This window comes from Microcaecilia unicolor, chromosome 1, assembly GCF_901765095.1.
Source record: "Microcaecilia unicolor chromosome 1, aMicUni1.1, whole genome shotgun sequence".
Lineage (NCBI taxonomy): Eukaryota > Metazoa > Chordata > Amphibia > Gymnophiona > Siphonopidae > Microcaecilia > Microcaecilia unicolor.
This window is the reverse complement of record NC_044031.1, coordinates 413,415,358-413,434,546: the sequence shown is the minus strand read 5'-3', so window position 1 is coordinate 413,434,546 and position 19,189 is coordinate 413,415,358. Positions and strand designations below refer to the sequence as shown.

Sequence of the window (19,189 nt, the reverse complement as noted above, 5' to 3'; positions counted from 1 at the left end):
TAATAAATTTTAATAACAAGTAATTTCATTATTTGTCACCATCTACCAGTTACTTCTAAGTAACCTGGGATTTGGTGGCCTGTAGCTTTGCCCCATCATGGCTTTGCTTGATATTTTCATGAATGTAGAGGTGCAGCTTCATTCCCTATGTAGCACTGTTGGGTGTGTTGGTGGGAACTGAAGAAAGTCTCTTTTTGTGTTCATACAGTAGATCAGTGTTTCCCAAGTCCGGTCCTGGAGTTCCTCTTGAATTTGATGTGCATGTTCATTGTGGATATCCTGAAAACCTGACTGGCAAGAGGAACTCCAGGACCAAACTTGGGGAAATACTGCAGTAGATGATAGCAACAGCTTGGGTCTGGTTTTTGCTTCTGCTTTGTAATAGACTGGAAATATCTGATCCATATGTGCAAAGGTTATTCATATGCATCACCAGTGACAGAGCAACTTTAATTTAGAGCTTTAGAGTGGAATCATAGCTGTATGTTGTACCTTATGGATTCTCAGTTATGCAACGTATTTGCAGATGCAAAGTATATACAAATGGTGAAACCTGTAAACTTTTCACATAGCTTCAATAATAGTGTTGTGTGGTGGTTTTTTTTTTTTTTTTTTTTTTTCTTGGTCTGATCCACGTCTCCCCATTCAAATCAGGTTTTAGTAGTGGGGCCAGTTGTGTGACTGTAGGTGGCCACAATTGCACTTCAGATTTTTTAATTTCCACTGGAGGAATGTGCAGTGTTATCTAATACATTTGAAAGAAAAGGTACGTCCCATGTTTAAGAACTGCTAATGAGTCATAGAGGGCCCTTTCCTGTGGCAGCACTGTGTTACAGAGATCTAGGTTCAAGTCTGCAGTATGTCAGGCTGGCAAGGTTCAGGTGTGCAGCTGTGTGCTGTGGTATAGGATGACAATAGGAGCATTATTGAAATAGCACGGAAATGGAGGCTTGTTTCCCTGTTGGCCCTTAAATGTAAGCTCTGGAAAATGTTTAGGAAGCAGCATATTTTGGCTTTTAAGGGGGTAGAAGATCTTTTTTGATAGTGAGCGTAGGAGATGTATTCAGAGGGACTGATTCTGTTGTGATCTTGGATATGCAGAAGATTCTGTACCACTCAAAGCCCAAAATGTTTAGCATTACTCTTTTTTTTTCTTCATGACACAGCTGATTTCTGGTGTGCATGATGGGGAGGGGGGGGACTAAGGAGAGTGTACAGATAATACACCCATTAGTGTTATAGGTTTATCTCCTGCTCCCACATGAAATGTCTCCCAGCATAGCAGGGCGAGTTTGATTCTGTTTGTCATTGGGCAGGAAGTAGTGTTGTGTGTAAAATTGGCAGAGCTGAGAAACAAAAATGTTCTGTTAAAATTTCTCCTTGCTGTCAGCGTTTTTTCCCCCCTTAAATTTATTATAATAGGGGTACTCAAGATCAGCCCTTGATCTAAAGAATATGTAAATACCCAAGTAAATAATTGAGTTGCACGTGTACTGCCTTTATTGAATGCAGATCTCTCATGCTTATTTGTCGGGGTTAGGGATATTCTCAAAACCTGACCTGGTATTCAAGGACTGAATTTGAGCATCCCTCTGCATGATGTACAGGCTTAGCCCAATTTCAGGGAAGTTAGGCAACTTATTGACAGGGTCATCTACTAACAGCACACACTGAAATAATTGTTTGTTAAAATTCTTATATTCTGTTTCACAAGACAAATGATTGATCTAAGTGCTTTACATAAAGCTATCTCATAAAATCAAAAAGGCTAATATAAAACTGGTCTACTCAAAATCTTCCCACATCTTGAACCAATGGCCAGTTGCTTTCTGGTCCTGCTATTAAATCAGGAGGTGGAGATTAAATTTCTGCACGTCATTTTCCAAACAACGTTTCCTTGGTAAACTGTTCCACTAAACGGAGGCCATTACGGAGAATATCCTTGATCATCTTCTTTCCCCTTTCACTTCTTTAACTGTTGGAATCTCCAGAAGGACAAATCAAACTCAGGTATACATATAAAGTATAAAGTATCACGTACCATGTAAGATGTTCTTGGCCAGGTCTCAAAAGGGGTCCAGGGACATAATTAGTAGAAGTATGGCAATTAATGTCTTGGTTTTGACAAGCTAAGGAATGATTGACAGTTTTCCTCTTCCTTCTAACTTGGGGTTAGATTTACTAAATAGCACAAGGTAGCCCAGTATTGCCAACACGTCTTCCACAAGTCCCATTTTATGCAGTGGTGAGGTGGGGGCGGGTGCACGCTGCAGGAGGGATGCAGGGAGCAGCCGCGCGGCTGTCAGCTCCACTGGTTCTCTGCTACCTCTGCCCCGGAACAGGAAGTAACAGCAGGGGCTTGGAGGTGATGTGCCAGGGGGGATGTTGTGCTGCAACTGGGGGGGGGGGGGTGCGCAGCAGCGATCCGTCCCAGATGGCAACTGACCAAGGAATGCCACTGGCAGTGAGCTCTATATTTACTATAGCTTGCACTAATGCTGTTGATTGGGTTAACAAGGTAACACTTAAATGTAGCTCACAACTGGGCAGAAGGTATATAGACTCCTGCCAGTGTTCCTTATACAAGAATTGATCAGAAAATGGCAGTTATCTTCCTTGGCAAGAATAGAAGTTTTTCAGAAATTTATCTAGAAGCTGAGTTAAAAACAATACATTAAAATATGTATAATATTTCCTTTTAAACCTTTTTTGTAAAGCAGTTCTTTTTAAAAGTCAAAGGTGGCATATGAGGATTTTGCGTAGTAGGGGAGCGATGGGTGGTAGTTTCAACCAAATGTCATTTGCTGATGTGTATTTTCTGAAAGTGTGCATTATTTGCACATAAGCAGTTCCATAAAGTGCTAAAAGGTGCCAAAAATCTGAGCACCAAGCTAGTATTCTATAGTAGCAAATGCTTGTGCACCAAATCCATTATAATACTCTAGCATAAGAATAGGCATACTGGGTGAGGCCAATGGTCCATCTAGCCCAGTATTCTGCGTCCAACAGTGGTCTATCCAGGTCACAAGTACCTGGCAAAAACTCATAGTAGCAGCATTCCATGCTACCAATCTCAGGGCAAGCAGTGGCTTCCCCCATGTCTGTCTCAATAACAGATTATGGACTTCTCCAGGAGCTTGGCCAAACCAGGTGTAAATGCATGCACTTAAATGTGGCATTCTCCAGGTCTGGGAGCCTTATTTACCCACCTTGCTTCCCTATGGCCGTAGTCTCTTGTTAAACGCTTTATGACCACTGTCAGTCTTTTTTTGGGTGGGATGGCTTTACACTTATTTGTTCCTTCCTATCGCCAGACATGGGGGATGCAAGAGCAATGGCTCTCTATGCCTGGAGTGGGACATACTGTTCTGCTCTTTTAGGAGAGGGCCCCTTCCAGAGGGGATTCTCTGTAGCACTACCTAAATAAATGGGGGTGCAAAAATGAGGGGGAGGGGCAAAAGGGGGTTATATACTGTTAATAACAAAATGATTCACTCTTATGTTTTCCTTCATTCATGCCTTAATCTCAAATGTTTCAACAACAACAAAAAAAAGTGGCATCCTGTAAGTGCAACTGTTCTGTGAGTCACTTGGCAATATGCCCATAGCCCATCTAGGTCCCCCTCCTGTGTGAGCATCCCCTTGATGTTATGTGCCAGAACACTTGGGCACCAAATTATGGAAAAGCAAGTGCACAGTAAAGTACTGTTAAGCACTATTTCACCCTATGTACGCACGGAGCTGCTGCTGTTGGAGAAATTATGCCCAAATCGACACCTAATTTGTCATGTATAGAATGAGGGGGGATATTGTGCATTTCCCTGATAATGTACACACGCATGCATTAACCTGTAGACGTGCAAAGCACGTAGGAGCGTACTAGCAGAAAAGTGTGTATTATGTGTGCAAAGTGCACACTCTTAATGACATTTTTTTTCAACTTAGGAAAAAAAAAACAGAATACAGGTTTTTTTGTTTTTTTTCTGGGACAGAATAGTTTTTTTTTTTTTCCTGGGTGCCCATCCCTCGTCCCTGTTGTCTGTCCTTGTGTACTAGCTTGCAGCTCCGTATACTACGCGGAAAGGTTTGTAGAGTAAGTAGTATGTGAAGCAAAAATGTGTTAAGAACTTGTATATTACACAAGGGAATACAACATTTGAAACCAGCTTTTTTATTTTATTTTGACATACTCTCCCTTCCTCTCACAATTTTCCTGTTCAGAGCTTTTTTTTTTTTTTTTCTCCTTTTCTGCAGCTTAGTGGCTTGTCTCAGCTTCTGCTGCTCCTGTCTCCAGCTTTCTGGCTCAGTGACAGGCACTGAAATGTGCAGTATGTACCGGGGGTGGGGGTGGGTGGGGAGGTTCCACTTCTACTTTTGGGATTTTTGGGATCATAGGGCACCACTTGGACAGAGAAGCTAAACTTAATCTCAAAAGGGTTTAGGGATATAATTTCTGTTGTACTATTTAAAGTGTTTCATTTTCATGTCTTTTTTAGTATATGCACTTGAGGCACTGAAATGGTGAAGTGGTCCAGCAGTACCTCTATTTACTATGGGGGAAGAAAAAGATGCCTGCCCAATGGGAGGTTAATCTGTACAGGACTCAGCCTGCTGCCTTCACACAGCTTCCTGTTGGTGTAGTATTTGCTAGATATCTGTGCTATTTTGTTTTGTATTACAGTATACACACACAGTACAATTTCTGAAAGTATAAGAGCACTGTTCTTGTGGATTATGTTCAGTCCTTTTCTCTAGGTTCAGTGGGGAAGGGTGATACGCTGTTTGGGCCTGTTCTTGCAGGATTGAGGGACTGTCATGGTGCTGCTGGGAGCAGCCCCTCTACTGTTTATCTGGTAAGCGCTGTTGGTGTAGATAAGTACCTCCTTTCTGCAGTGTGTCCTGGAAGCTCATGAGGACTCCTTAACATTTCTAAAAAAAAAAATATATATATATATATATGTTTTTTAGACATTCAACAGTATTGCATGACCTGTGCTGTATAGCAGCACTTCTGATAAAACCCATTTATGTGTAACTTAGTTCATCTGACTAACCTGCTTGTTCCCTTTCCATGCCAGGACTATCTGGGTGCTCCTTATGCCAGAGACCATAAAGCACACAAATGCATGCCGTTCCAGAGGAAAAGGGGGATGCTGCCGCCCAAACCATGGATCAGGGGTTAAAGTTTAAGTACTGCTCTTGCCTAGTGTGGATGATGTTTTAAAGAGCAGCAGGGCAGGGGCCATCTCTGAAGTAGACTTTGCTTTCCCTAATGAGATCCTAGGATGATTCTCATTACCCCCCCCCCCCCCCCCACACACACACACCTACCATTTGTTTTATTCCCAAGATGTATCTTGGTTGTCTGCTATAATTAAAAAAAAAAAATGGCCTCTCCCTTCATTAGTTTACTTCTCCTGTGAATCTGCCAAAGAACTCTTGTAGAGATGTCCTCATGATAGCTTGGTTCATAGTGCCAAAGAAGAAACTGGAGAATATTTCTATAGAAATAAAAGTCCAAAGGAGTAGAGGATGACCTGTGACTCTGCGCGTGAAAGAACAGAAACTTTATTCATAAGCGCCAGATCATGACTCCGAAACGGGTCTGTGTTTCAGTGAAAACAGTGCCTGCGTTGGGGGTCTAAAAACAATTAAAAAAAAAAAAGTTACATAACAAAGCATTTCCTTGTCATCAAGCAGATGAAGCCATTACGTATGGGTTATGTCCATCAACCAGCAGGGGAGATAGAGAGCACTCAAACTTTCACAGTGCCCTCTTGGCCAGCCAGCTCCACTGCCTCTTCAGTATTCTCTATCTCCCTTAGCAGGGTGGCTGCAGCTTGTTCGAGCTCCAGAAAAATCTGCCGGGAGGTGGTTCCTGGCTTGCCAGTTGTTAACCAGGGTGTTGGAGGCTATAGCAGCTTCACTTTAAAAGCACATAGGTTAGCCCTTTCCCTGCCTTACCCATTCCTCTGTGGATGTGGACATATTGCCTTGCTTTCCCTGTCCTTACCCACCAACAGTGGATGCAGGCATATAGGTTCGCCCTTTCCCTGCCTTTCCCACTCATCTGAGCCTCCGGAGTCTTCAATACCTCTGCTTTCCTCACAGCTTAAAAAAAAAAAAAAAGTTGCGTCGCGTTTTTAAACGCAGAGACGCTGGAACAGAGGTTTTTGACCTGATTTTCAGCAGGATCATAGTTGTACACTAGATCCTTTGAGGTAAGAGTGTTTTCCAACTCCTCCGGGGTGGGCCCGCGATCGGGGCGATTTTGGCGCGAACCGCCATTTTGGATTTTACCGCAGTTTTTCGGCGATGGCTGCGGACAATGTAAAGCGCTGTTCCACTTGTGGCAAGCGCAAATCAGCAGCAGGGCTCTGTAAATCGTGCTGTATTGGCGTAGGAGCCGGCCCGAGCATGGCGAGCGATGTTTCTTCCCGCTCTGAGCTGGCAGCGGGCGCCATTTTGCTTACACCGCATGGCGCGGCCTCCGTGGACACGGAGAGACCTGAGCCGGGTGGGGCACCTCGAGATGAGGTTATTTCAGGAGTGGCTAGCACCGGACAGGATTTGGGTACCCAGGGTGAGATTTTCTCCCTGGATTTTGTGCTTTTGCTGCATAAAGCATACATGATAAGAGCCCTTCCTCAAGGGTCGCCTGAGGCTCCTCTGATTGCCCCCCCAATGAATTCTGGCCTGGGACTGCCCAGTGAGGCTTTTTTCCCGGATGCTTGGCCTAAAGATAAGCGCAGAAGGGTTAATTCCCCTTCAGATTGTGGTGCACCTTCCCCCCCCCCCCCCGTGGTCGGGGTGTGAGGATTCGGAGAACTCTGACAGACGTTCTTGGTCTGAGGAACCAGAGTCAGGTGCGGATTTACCACAGGATCTGGATGATCCCTCCGCGGTGAGGATTTTCCACCGTGATGAGCTGCCAGCGCTTATTTCAGATACCCTGCAGGCCCTCTCGATTGAAGATCCTGACAGTGGCATGGCCTCCTCGGGTAATCCCAGGATGGCTAGTACCAAGAAAGCTGCTCGGGCCTTCCCTTTGCATGACTCCATCCTAGAGCTTGTTTCGGCTCAGTGGGCTGACCCCGAGAGACCTTTGAGAGTTTCCAGGGCTATGGGGCAGTTATACCCTCTGCGTGAGGGACATATGGCTCGTTTTCAAATGCCTACAGTGGATGCCCTAGTCACTGCGGTGACAAAGAGAACTACCCTCCCTGTTGAAGGAGGTGTTGACCGTAGGCTGGAAACAGCGTTGAAACGGTCCTTTGAAATTGCAGGTCTCACTGTTCGGGCGTCTGCATGCAGCTGTTATGCTGTGAGAGCGTGCCTAACTTGACTGCAACAGGCAGTGGCTCAGCCCGGAGATGGAGCGGAGCCCTTCTTGGATGTGGCTCTGCGGATGGAGGTGGCCTTGTCCTTTCTGGCTGATGCCCTTTTTGACCTTGTCAGAGCTTCGGCTAAACAAATGGCAGTAGCAGTGGCGGCTCGCCGTCGTCTGTGGCTACGACACTGGGCAGCGGACATGGCCTCTAAGCAAAGGTTGGTGAAGTTGCCTTTTCAAGGACTTCTCCTATTTGGTGAGGAGTTGGAGAAAATTGTGAAAGGCCTGGGTGATCCAAAACCCCAGCGCTTGCCCGAAGATAGGCAGAGGCCTTCCTCTAAGGGCCAGGCGGTCCACTCCTCGTACAGACCTCGCTTCCGTGAAGCTAGAAGGTACCGCCCGGGGCGTTCTGCTGGGTTCACTTCACGTGCCGTGGTCAGCAGAGGAACTCCTTTCGCTTGGACAAGCGTTCCGCAGCCGGTGGCTCAAGACCAGGAGTTCAGGGGCGACCCTCTCAATGATGGTGCGCCGGCCCTCTCCTCGATGCCTGTCATCGGAGGACGGCTTTCCCTCTTTGTCGTGGAGTGGGCCAAGATTTCCTCAGATCAGTGGGTTCTGGACCTGATCAGAGATGGATACAGAATAGAATTCAACGCCCCAGTAAGAGACGTGTTTGTGGAGTCCCGATGCGGTTCTGCCGTCAAACGGGCGGCGGTGGAGGAGACTTTACAAGGTCTGATTCAGTTAGGGGCAGTGACCCCGGTGCCTCCCGCCGAGCAAGGCTGCGGCCGATACTCCATCTACTTTGTGGTGCCGCGAAAAGGTGGGTCCTTTCGCCCTATTCTGGACTTAAAAGAAGTGAACAAGTCCCTGAGAGTGCGGCATTTCCACATGGAATCCCTGTGCTCCGTCATTGCGGCGGTTCAGCCAGGAGAGTTTCTCACGTCTCTAGACCTGAAAGAAGCTTACTTGCACATACCGATTTGGCCCCCGCACCAGAAGTTTCTGAGGTTTGCGGTGTTGGGAAAACTTTTCCAGTTCAGGGCCTTGCCTTTTGGCCTCGCCACAGCTCCCCGAACCTTTTCGAAGGTAATGGTGGTAGTAGCTGCTTTTCTCAGGCGAGAAGGTATCAGGGTTCACCCGTACCTAGACGACTGGCTCATCAGAGCAGACTCTGCAACAGAGAGCTTACAAGTTACAGCCAGAGTGGTCTCAGTACTGCAATCTCTAGGCTGGGTCGTCAATATGGCCAAAAGTCACCTGTCCCCTTCACAATCTCTAGAGGTTTTGGGGGCCAGGTTCGACACAGTCTCGGGCTATGTGTTCCTACCCGAGCTAAGGCGGTGCAAGCTTCAGAATCAGGTCCGTCTGCTCCTGAGGATGCCCCGCCCGCGAGCTTGGGACATTGTCCAGCTGCTGGGATCGATGACAGCCACGATGGAAGTGGTACCCTGGGCGAGAGCGCACCTGAGACCTCTACAGTATTCCCTACTCCGGAGATGGTCTCCTATTTCTCAGGATTACCAATGCAGACTTACTTGGCTCCCTGCGGCCCGTCTCAGCATGGAGTGGTGGCTCTCGGACAGCATGCTGCGGCGAGGAATGCCGCTGACGCTCCCCGTTTGGTGCCTAGTGGTAACAGATGCCAGCCTGAAGGGCTGGGGCGCACACTGCAAGGGGAAGCATGCCCAGGGTCTATGGACACCCGAGGAGTCGGAGTGGTCCATCAACCGCCTAGAGTTGAAAGCGGTGTTTCAGGTGCTTCTGGCCTTTCAAGTGACCCTGGAAGGATTGGCTGTCAGAGTGATGTCGGACAACACGACAACGGTGGCCTATATAAATCGACAAGGCGGAACAAGGTGCAGAGCACTAACCGCGCAGGCCGAACTGATTTGCCACTGGGCCGAGCTGCATCTTCAGTGTCTGTCGGCAGCTCATATTGCAGGTCAGAGCTATGTGCAGGCCGATTATCTGAGCAGGCATCAGATTGATCCAGCAGAATGGAATCTGGCAGACGAAGTATTCCTGCAGATCTGTGCCAAATGGGGCAAGCCCGTGATGGATCTAATGGCGACAAGTGCCAATACCAAAGTCCCGTGCTTCTTCAGCAGACGGAGAGATCCTTGCTCGGCGGGGTTGGATGCCTTGGCTCAACCCTGGCCTCCGGGTCTACTTTATGTGTTTCCCCCATGGCCCTTGATAGGGCGCCTGCTCTTGCGGATTCGGCTGCACCCAGGAGAAGTGGTCCTCATCGCCCCGGATTGGCCAAGGAGACCTTGGTATGCAGACCTCCGACAGATGCTCCTGGAGGCTCCTCTGCCGTTACCTCTGGTACCGAACCTGTTGACTCAGGGACCGGTAGCCATGGAGGACGCCGGCCGCTTTGGTCTTACGGCCTGGCTATTGAGAGGGCGCAATTGAGGGATAAAGGTTATTCCAATAAAGTTATTTCCACTCTCCTGCAAGCCCGCAAGCGGTCCACTTCCGTGGCTTATGCCAGGATTTGGTGCCTGTTTGAGTCTTGGTGTGCTTCCAGAGCCATTGTTCCAATGCGGGCTCCTGTCTCGCTGATTCTGGACTTTTTGCAGGAAGGTGTACAAAAAGGCTTGGCCTATAATTCCCTGCGGGTGCAGGTGGCAGCGTTGGCCTCCCTTCGTGGTAAGGTGGAAGGCGTGTCTTTGGCTGCTCACCCAGATGTGGGACGGTTTCTTAGAGGGGTGCTTTGGCTCCGACCTCCAGTGCGAGCACCCTGTCCAGCTTGGAACCTGGGGCTAGTTTTGAAAACCCTGCAGGCATCTCCTTTTGAGCCGCTTCGGCGAGCATCGGAGAAAGACTTGACACTGAAGGCCGTTTTTCTGGTGGCCATTACCTTGGCGAGACGGGTGTCAGAGCTCCAGGCGCTGTCCTGTAGAGACCCATTTCTGCAATTTTCAGAGTCCGGAGTCACGGTTCGGACCGTGCCTTCCTTTATGCCTAAGGTGGTTTCAGCCTTTCACTTAAACCAGCCTATTTTCTTGCCCTCTTTTTCAGAGGAAGAGTTTCCAGAATCTTTTGGGCAGCTGCACCTTTTGGATGTGCGCAGGACTCTGCTGCAGTATCTGCGAGTTACTAACTCTTTCAGAACTTCTGATCATCTGTTTGTTTTGCTATCCGGTTCTTGCAGAGGGTCTCCAGCGTCTAAAGCCACTATTGCCCGCTGGCTCAAAGAAACTATCTTTTCAGCTTATCTGCTGGCCGGCAGGGTTCCGCCTGTAGCCTTTAAGGCACATTCTACTAGAGCGATTTCTTCCTCTTGGGCTGAAACTGGAGCACTCTCTCCAAGAGATATGCAGTGCAGCAACATGGGCTTCTAAGCTCTTCTTTGCTGGATGTGGCTGCCAGGAGGGATGCGCGTTTTGGTGCACAAGTGCTAGCGCGTGGTGTGGCTTGTTCCCACCCTATCTAGGGATTGCTTTGTTACATCCCATACGTAATGGCTTCATCTGCTTGTTGACAAGGAAGGGAAAATTAGGTTCTTACCTTGGTAATTTTCTTTCCTTTAGTCATAGCAGATGAAGCCATGAGCCCTCCCTGTATGATTGTCTGTATGCTGTGAATCTGTTTTTCAGGTTCTGTTCTAATTTCCTGAAGTTCCTTCCTTGGGAGAAAGTTGGAAAACAATCTTCAGGATTCATGTTCAGTTTAAATTTAGGAGGATGTGTTCATTCCCTCCAGCATGTTTTTTTTTTTTTGGAGGATGTGTTGATTCTCTCCAGGAGGCGCGTGTGTTCCCCTCCAGTTCTATAAATAGGAGGATGAGTTCATTCCCTCCAGGAGGATGTGCATTCCCTCCTTTATGAGTTCATGCCCTTGTGATGGGCCATCGTTTGCTGTGAGGAAAGCTCTTGTGATTCCCATTGCGGTTTGCCATACTGCTTTGGAAGCTTCAAATACTGAAGAGGCAGTGGAGCTAGCTGGCCAAGAGGGCACTGTGAAAGTTTGAGTGCTCTCTATCTCCCCTGCTGGTTGATGGACATAACCCATACGTAATGGCTTCATCTGCTATGACTAAAGGAAAGAAAATTACCAAGGTAAGAACCTAATTTTCCCATTCTTGTGATGGAGAAGTGGCAGAACAGAAATCTGGCCAATGAAAGTTGTCTGCTGCTGGTCACTTTTTTTTTTATTTCTCCGCCCCCCCCTCCCTCCCTACAATTGTGGTGCAATGTCTCTCTTCCCTTACATCTTCCCCCACCCACAGGGGTCCTGTATATTTCTCTCTTGCTCCTCTCCCCTGCAATACTAAGTTAAACTTGCCTATAGTAGCAAGAATTACAGACTGCTCCCTGCCAGCTCCAGGGCTTCTCTCTACTGTGTTCTGCCCCCCTCTTATTCAACTTGTTTTCACATGTGTGACATGGTAGTAGGAAAACCCTAGGACCAACAGGAGGCAGTCTGGTAATTGTTGATGAAGGCAGGTTTGAATTGGGGAGGAAGGGAGATGGAGAGATGCTGGACCCATGGGGTGGGGGGCGGGGAGGAAGGAAGGGAAGATATGGATACTGAACAATGGGAGTAGGAAGGGAGAAGAGTAAGATGTTGGGATTGTTGTGGAGTTGCTGAATTTGGAAGGGGGGTAGATGGACTGAAGAGGGGTAGAAATTCTGCATAAGGAGAATGAAGCAATGTCAAACGGACAGAAGAACCTGGCAAGATTTAAGAAAGAAGCCAAAAACAACGGAGGAGACAAAGAAAATTCTTGTCAAGGGTATCCAAAACAAAAAGAGGTACTTGAGATCTTCACCAAGAACTGACACGAATCATGTTTCAGCCTATATGGCCTGCCTTAGGAGTCTAAAATATTTCATCTTCCGTACATTCTGGCATTCCTGCAGGATGGGCTTGCAAAAGGGTTGGTCTATAACTCTTTTAGTGCATGTAGCGGCTCTGGCCTGTTATTGGGGGGAGACTTCTGCGTTCTCCATGGTTTCTCATACAGATGTTGTAGGAATGGGCTAATTTTCCTTCGGCCTCCTTTTTCACAGGATATGCCCTGAATGGAATCTTAGGGCTAGGTTTACTAAGCGACGCTATGGGCGTGTTAGTGTTTTTAACATGTGTAAATGGTGTACGCGCGTTAAACGCTAACGTGCCCATAGAAATGTATAGTCACGTTAGCGTTTAATGTGCCTTAAATTTACAGGCATGTTAAAAACGCTAACGTGCCTTAGTAAGCATACCCCTTAATCTGGTGTTCAGGGCACTAACGAAGCCCCCCCCCCCCCCCCCCCCCCCCCCCGGAGGGTGTCAAGTGACATTATCAAGCATGGACACTGAGCTTTCTCTCCTGCCGGCTTTCTTTTTTTTTTTTTTTTTCCCCAGCCAAATATAGCAGTTAAATACAGTATTTTTCGTGCTACAACTCCATCCCTTCTGTACCTAATCAGAATGGCGTCAAAAATGAACACCGCCTTCAGATCCCTCTCCCCGTCTGTACATATCAGACTCTCTCTCTCCACCTAACACATGCGTCTCCCGTTGATTTCTGCTCCCTAAGTGTATCACTTTGCATTTCTTTGCATTGAATTTTAATTGCCAAACCTTAGACCATTCTTCTAGCTTTTGCAGATCCTTTTCATGTTTTCCACTCCCTCCGGGGTGTCCACTCTGTTACAAATCTTGGTATCATCCACAAAAAGGCAAACGTTACCTTCTAGCCCTTCTGCAATCTCACTCACAAATATATTGAACAGAATCGGCCTCAGCACCGATCCCTGAGGCACTCCACTACTCACCTTCCCTCATCCGAGTGAATTCCATTAACCACCACCCTCTGGCGTCTGTCTGTCAACCAGTTCCTAATCAGTTTCACCACATTGGGTCCTATCTTCAGCCTGTCAAGTTTATTCAAGAGCCTTCTGTGGGGCAACCGTGTCAAAAGCTTTGCTGAAATCTAAGTAGATTACTTATATAGCACATTCCTGATTCAATTCTCCGGTCATTCAGTCAAAGAATTCAATGAGATTCATTTGGCACAATTTACCTTTGGTAAAACCATGTTGTCTTGGATCTTGCAACTTATTGGCTTCAAGGAAATTCACTATCCTTTCCTTCAGCATCGCTTCCATTACTTTTCCAATAACCGAAGTGAGGCTTACCGGCCTGTAGTTTCCAGCTTCTTCCCTGTCACCATGTTTGTGAAGAGGGACCACATCCGCTCTTCTCCAATCCCACGGAACTTCTCCCGTCTCCAAGGATTTATTAATCAAATCTTTAAGAGGACCCACCAGAACCTCTCTGAGCTCCCTTAATATCCTGGGGTGGAATCCATCCAGTCCCATGGCTTTGTCCACCTTTAGATTTTCAAGTTGTTCATACACACTCTCTTCTGCTAATGGTGCTATTTAGCGGAATAAGTTAAACAACATTTGCAAGGAAAATGAAATACAAACTTAGCCCCAAATAAAACAACCTGGAAGCACAACAGAAGAAATTTATTCCTGCGCTCCTTTAGTTAGGAAAAATCATAATTTTTGACCCATAAAGAGCTTTTGTCTTGGTGAAAATATTTTCTAGTGGGCTGATGCTCAGAACTCCCACAGTAAACCAGCAGTGCAGAAACCTAGCATGCCAGTGAATGATATTCAAGTTATACGCATGCTGCAAAAGCAAAGGGGGAACATGCTTAGCGCATGCTCAGGTTTTGCAGTAAGCTCAGCTCCTGTGAGCATGTACCTGACAAACCCGAAAGTGAACTGAACTTTTTTTTTTTTTTTAAATACTTGGAAGGCTTATATTTAAATGCAGAAAACGGTGCCATTGTGTGCTTTCACTTGGGTTTGTTCTGACTCGCACACGTTCTTCTCTCACTACTAGCGTTTATATGGGCTGCCTTCTAACAAATTATATATATAAAAGCCAGCAGATTTTGAAGAGAGAATCATTAAAAATCTTACATGCTTAAAACCTGCTCAGAGCTGGTGGGGTTTTTTTTGGCAGTAAGTGCGGTTTTGTTTTGTGCGCTCTTCTGAGCATTGGGAGGGAATAGGAAATGAGCTAATTGACATGCATTTGACTACATTAGCATTCTGTTTGCGCTGGTCTTTGGTGGGCTCGTCTTCCATGCCTTTGAGCATTCTGCTCTTACTAAATCGGACGATAGTCCACTGTTAATCGCCAGCATTTGGTTCTGAGCATTGGCCCATAAGTGTTATAATTTAAGCAGAATATGATGAGTATATGTGTAATGGGTGGGGCAGGAGGGAGCACATTTATTCCTTAGTTACAGTGTTTATCAATTGGCATATCATAAAGTGACTAGGCTATTAGAATGTCCCAACAGGTTCGGCTGGATGTACCCTTGCTTTTGGCTAGCTGCTTGTGGTAGCATGCAGTGGTATATAGTTTTAGTAGCAGCAGAGTAAGAGACCTAAAGAATTGCTGTTAGTGACAGATGAGTTCTGTTTTAGAAAGCAGCTTACAGCCAAGATAACGTGTATAATAATAACTAAATGAATCGAGCTCTGCATTGATCAAGCTACTCATTGCATTCTCATCCATTTGCTCATTTCTAGTCTGGACTAGTGCAGCTCTTTTACACAGCATTAGGGTTAGTGATATTCATCGACTTAGGATGCTCCACAGCCATATTTTGTACTAGTGACCTAGATCAAGAACATCGCCAGTCCCCCACCAGATTACTATAAAATCCTCTCACTAGTTTATAAGATCAACAGTTCTAGATCGCTTCCCTTTCACTCCCAGTTGAATATCTGATTCTCCAGTTAGAACCCTCTGATGAGCAAAATCGCCTTGTCCCATCTTTGACATACCTGTTTTGACTTTATTCAGACTATAATTCTTAGTCAAATAGATCTTAAGCCTTGGAATACACTTCCTCAACTGTGCTTCAAAAAATCTTTTAAAGAAATTTAAAGCTGCTCTTAAGACTTTTTCAAGATTCAAGATGCCTTTAACTGACCATCTGTATGTCTCTGTGCTGGGGGTGGCTCAGTCTGTTATCTTCTGTAGAAGTGTTCTGTATCTTGCCCTATCCAAGATTTCCTTTCTTATTTTGATTTAATGTATTCAAAGTAGCCTGAAAGGGGTCTCAATATATCAAAATAAGAATACACTTGGATTGCCCTGAGTCAAATGCAGAATATCGTTTTGTCCTTGTGTTCAGAATTTTATTCTCATGTTCTAGGTTCACCATTTAGTACTGTATTGTGACAAGTGGACACTACAAATTCTTTAAAAAAAAAAAAAAAAAAAGTGTACCAAGCTCAGGAATCATATGTAATTGAATCCAGCAGTTCCCATGTCCTATTTTCAGTCCTGGAGTAGAGGAGTAGCCCAATGGTTGGAGCAGCTGGTTAAGAACCAGGAAAACCTGGTTAAAATCTACAGCTGCTGTTTCTGATCTTGGCCAAGGCTCTTAGCAGGTACAAGCAGACTGTGAACTCTCCAGGGACAGGAAAATATCTACTGTACTTGAATGTAAATTGTTTTGAACTACAGCTGAAAAAGCAGAGTTAAATCTAAATAGTCTTCCCTTCACTACTGTGGTAGTACTGTTAAGTGTTGCCCTCTGACCTCCTCCAACTCCAGTGTGCCAAGGGAGTTTTGTGTCACTCCTTTCCCACCCCCTTCCCACCCGACCAACTAGCGTCCCAGCATTCTAAGATTTTTTTTTTTTTGTAGCAGTTGGCGGCAGCAGGTGGTGATTCAGACATCCTGTGAGCACCAACCCCCTGAGCCTTCTCTCTGATGTAACTTCCTACTTCCGTATAGGCGGGCAGTGTCAGGGCTCGGTTTGGCGCAAGCAGGCTGTTTGAATCTGCTACCAACTGCTGCTACTGACCGCTACAGGAAAAAAGGTATGAGAAAAAGGCTAAATTCCCCAGTTTGTGTACTCAAATACCATGAGGAAGTTAGTGGATCTTTCATACTAAATCTACTTTAATTAGCTTAATTTATAGCGAGTCCTTAGGTTTTATGTGTGTTCTTGTGGCAGTTTGCTAGTTCTCATCACAAATTTTAACCAGATTATATAGGGAAAATTGTGTGACATTCAAATTATGTCCATTTGGTATGATCTCAATACTTTGTCATCATGAGAGCAGTCCTATAAATGTGTGCCTGGTTGGGAGCCTTATAAAGGAATCTAGGCCTACAGATTGGATGCAGTGAAGGGATGTGATCACCACCAGAGCTGTGGGGGGGGGGGGTATTTTTCAGTGCCTCTTTGTGGCTATTTTTGTTATCTTGGTGTGTTGGCCTTTTGCTAAATTTAGTCCAACAAAAATATTCAACTATAAAGATTAAAAAATGTAATTATTGAACTTTAATAAATGATATAAAATATATCCTTAAACTGATGGTGTGCCTTGACAGTTTTTGTGCCTTGTCAGTGTGAAATCACTGGTACAGAGCAGGTCCTGCACTTTGATTATTGCAGAGCAATAGGGGAAATGATGAATATGTGAGGTGTAATATTGTAGGTCTGGTTCAAACATTGGAGTAAGCAATCTGAGATGGAAAAAATGTACAAGTTGAATATTTGCCTTTTTTCATAAGTGCACATTTTTATTACTACTCTCTAAGGGGCTTTCCTTCTCTCTGCTTTCCAAACAGTTCCTTCCCATGCATGTTCTTCAGCAAAGGTCAGACCATTGTGGGTGGGAGGGGAGGGGGAGAGGAAGGAGGAGCAGGAATGACCTGACGCGTATTTTTCTAGCCTTCATAATTGCGGCTGCATAGCCTCCAAGTTACTAATGTTACTTAGACAGTTGCTTACTATGGCTATCTAATTGACACACATTTAAGCCAGCAGCAAATGTAAGTATGCAGGCATGTGCATATTTAAATAAATAAATACACAGTTGGATATCATGGGGATGCAGCCAGAATGAGGTAGTGCTCCCTTTGGTTCGGGCATCCTGTTTTTGTTGGGATGGGATTTTGGCTTAGATGAATGTTCCAGGCATACAAATCCAGTGTGGCCTAATGTTACGGCTGCCTTACAGACTGTAACATGTGATCTTTCTGGCAGGCAAAACGAAGGCTGGAGCTGGGAGAAAGTGGACATCAGAATCTCTGTGAAGGCCTAAAAACCCCAAAAGGGAAAGGAAGAGCAGCAACCAGGAGTCCAGACAGCCCAAAAAGTAAGACTTAGCTATATTTGGTGCCATTGCTTTATGTGCTGTTTCACATGTAACTTAAGTGTGGTTAGTTCTGTTCAGGCCGTCCCCTGCACCCTCCATTATTGCCCTAAAGGTTTGCAGCAGTTTACTTGGCTTTCTCCTTCCTCCTTTCCCTGTACAAATTTTATTTGTGTTTTGGTAGAAGTTGCCAAAGAAGCCATAGGAAGCATAAGCAATGGCAAACATCCTTATCCAAAGTGAAACAAGTGAGAAAATGCATATGTTGGATTTGGAGCACTTGTTTTAAAAACCTTTTTGTTCAAATTCCTTGGCATAAAAGATACAAATGGTGGTATCCTGAGTACAGACAGCATCTTAAAACACAGAGGCATATTAAACAGAGTAGGAAGTTACCATTGTAATTTCAGTTTATCCAATGATGGGATTGAGGGCAGAGCAGATGATTGTTGGGGCCTATTCAAAGAACTAATCAAACTATCAAGAGGATTGGACTAGATGAATAATACAAGCCCTTAAACTCAATAAAACTCTCTCAAATCCCTAAATTAGATCACCTTCTGCCTTTTTTTCCATTTAGATAGAAATGTAGCTTTCCGGTATTTGGTGTCTAAATGGTCTGACTGAGCTAGTGATCTAGAGTGGGAAGGAACTTTAGTGGGTGACAGTAGTCAGGCTGAAAGCAAGAATTTGAGATACCAAAAGTCCTGCCTTACATCATATAAAAAATATTTATGCCTATAAGCAACTACCATTCATCCCATGGTTCTGCAGCTTTTATCACATCTCAAAGCCTCAAATTCTTTAAGCTCATGGCCATGGCTAAGGAAGATCATCTTTCGATAGCTACCTTCCTTAAGTTCCTGCTACAACTTTACCCACAGCGAGATTTGTCGCTTTTAACTTCATGGTGGTATGAGGACTTATAACACTTGCCTGATACTTTGAAGATCCCCGCTATAGCGAACGTCCATTTCGTATAATCCATAGGGCTTTTCACTCAAGCACAACTTTTTAAAGTGGGACGGATGGACACTCCTACATGCCAGAAATGGTAATACAGATGTGCATTCTTTTATCATGCTTTCTGATCCTGTCCACAGATAGAAACCTTTTGGAGGGCTATAATCTCTTATTTGGAAGAAGTTCTTAACTCAACTATACCAGTCCCCCCCCCCCCCACCTCTTGCTGGGTTTCCTCTTAGATTACTCTGAGGTTTTTGTACTGCAGGGCGGGGGGGGGGGGGAGGATACCAATTTATTCAGAAGGCAGGAATGGTGGGCAAAAGTCATCATGGGAGTGTATGGTGGCAGATTCACCTTCTTATCCTTGATGCTATTGGAGAGATTGGTCTCTATCTTTCTATCAGTCTCTGACTCTATTATGAGTCAGTACTCTAGAAATCTTGGAGTGGGGAATAAAATTAAGAATATTGTAATGCCTCTATCCATGGTACAACTAAACCTTCAGAAGTATGCACAGTTCTAGTCAAAACTAGAGAATGTACAGAGAATGGATCCCTTAGAAGTATCTTCAGCTTGAAGAAGAAACAGTTGAGAGGAGATATGACTAAACTGTACAAAATCGAGTGGGCTGCACCAGATAAATAGGAAACAGCTGTTCACTCTTTCAAATAATAAACCATGACACTAATAAGAGTATTTAAAACAAATTGGAGAGTTTTTTTTCACTTAAGTTTTGAATTTGTTGTTGAAG

The 19,189-nt window shown here is 45.3% G+C and overlaps 1 protein-coding gene across 3 annotated transcripts in view; it reads left to right on the top strand.

Moving 5' to 3' along the window:
• E2F3 (E2F transcription factor 3) overlaps window positions 1-19,189 on the top strand; it is a 123,571-nt gene that overhangs the window by 33,725 nt on the left and 70,657 nt on the right. For all 3 annotated transcript variants that reach the window (XM_030211540.1, XM_030211530.1, XM_030211543.1), the window contains exon 2: window positions 17,364-17,475. In XM_030211540.1, coding sequence (XP_030067400.1) covers window positions 17,364-17,475 — 112 coding nt within the window. The remainder of the gene's footprint in view (window positions 1-17,363; window positions 17,476-19,189) is intronic.